At 43.9% G+C, this 1494-nt stretch overlaps 3 protein-coding genes across 3 annotated transcripts; 2 read left to right on the top strand and 1 right to left on the bottom strand.

Annotated features, from left to right (window-relative positions):
- Positions 1-143: 143 nt before the first annotated feature.
- Positions 144-434, bottom strand: T310_10124 (uncharacterized protein; the record flags this gene model as incomplete). The annotated part of the gene is made up of 1 exon (XM_013467444.1): positions 144-434. A coding segment is annotated over one exon (291 nt), but the record flags the coding sequence as incomplete, so codon positions are not given.
- T310_10125 (uncharacterized protein) lies at positions 392-739 on the top strand (the record flags this gene model as incomplete). The annotated part of the gene is made up of 1 exon (XM_013467445.1): positions 392-739. A coding segment is annotated over one exon (348 nt), but the record flags the coding sequence as incomplete, so codon positions are not given.
- Positions 740-993: 254 nt separating this feature from the next.
- T310_10126 (uncharacterized protein) lies at positions 994-1278 on the top strand (the record flags this gene model as incomplete). The annotated part of the gene is made up of 1 exon (XM_013467446.1): positions 994-1278. A coding segment is annotated over one exon (285 nt), but the record flags the coding sequence as incomplete, so codon positions are not given.
- Between the last annotated feature and the right edge of the window lie 216 nt (positions 1279-1494).

Below are 1494 nucleotides of genomic sequence, written 5' to 3' on the forward strand. Positions count from 1 at the left end.
ACCAGAGTTCTCTAACTGCTAACATCTCCTTATCCTCCACTTAACCGCAGGCAACATCCAAAAGCTGCTAGTGACCAATCATGATGACCCAGAAGACTCAGATCCCCAAAAAGGGCCAATCACAGAGCCAGAGGTTAAAAAAATCAACAAAGAATCCGCCGCAGAAAGGGGTTATTTAAGAAAGTTAAGGAATACTCCATTATATGTGATTCAGATGTCTTCATGATACTCCGCTCCAGAAAGGATGGCCAGATATACACTTTAACCTCTGACTCTATAGAGCAGTGGCTACTGACACTCCAACAATTAGTATGTTGACTACCAATAACTATCATTTCAACCCTGCATTGAACTAACAAGAACAGGAAACTATCTATCCAGCGCCAATTAGGAAGTCCTTGGAGGATGTGGCGTGCAAGGACATCAATCCTATATCAATGAATCATTAGAAAGAATAGCCAATATGTTCAAGCACAAGGTGTTTGATGTGACGATTCAACTTACCTGTTGTCACGTGAGCGGTGGGGAAGGCGGCGAGGCATATGTACGGCAGAATACTGACACAAAACCGCCTTGCAAACGACCTGGCTCCCTTCTTCTTCTCCTCTCTTCCCAGCCTAGTCTCTTGTACTTTAGATCGCTCCTAGCGATAAGAAACTGTTCTATTGCCTGGAATTGGATCCGTCACATTTTTCTGAGATTCATTAATGAAGAATTGTGGTCACTGCATAGAATGTGAAAAGCAATCAAAATAGTTTGATAGTGATTAAGTTTTTACACAGACATTATGAAAAAGCATTATTGAAAAGTGTCACAAGGTTGGTTCACTCGTTCCTTCCCAGGAGACAAGAATAACCTGAGGTATTCTGAATGTAAAAGAGAAGAGTAGGCTGAGCGCTTTGAGACTGAATGATAGAAGTAGAACCGAGTGAATTGCTATCTAGTAGCCTGGTCCGCTTCTAGTTATAGCACACGTTGAGAGAGAAGGACTAGGTACACAGTGGGATTTCTGCACATATTTATCTTTTTTTCCCGTCATATCATTGCTCTGATTTTCCATATCGCTGCTCTGATATTTCCTTGGTTTTAGCTATGCGTGCCGTTTGTCTGACGCAACTATCGGTTCGGCTCTGCTTTTTTCCGTGGGTTGCAGGTATTCGCCGTCATCGGTTGGCTATCATTTCTTCTCTTTTGACAGGTAGGCTGGAAAGACAGAGCAGTTCGAAGAGGCTTGTAGTCTGGAGAGACTCAGGAGTCTGGAAAGATTCAGTAGTCTGAACAGACTCGGTAGTCTGGAAAGACTCAGTAGTCTGGAGAGACTGGCATTCTGAAAAGACTCTGCAGTCCAGAGAGACTCAGGAGACTGAAAAGACCGAGCAGTCCAAAGAGACTCGGCAGTCTGAACAGACTCGGAAGTATCAAGGGACCGATAGCCCGGAAAGACTCAGTAGTGACTCTCCAGACTATAGGTCTGTTCAGACTGCCGAGTCTCTT

Source organism: Rasamsonia emersonii (genome assembly GCF_000968595.1).
Source record: "Rasamsonia emersonii CBS 393.64 chromosome Unknown ctg1118621762393, whole genome shotgun sequence".
Taxonomy (NCBI): Eukaryota; Fungi; Ascomycota; class Eurotiomycetes; order Eurotiales; family Trichocomaceae; genus Rasamsonia; species Rasamsonia emersonii.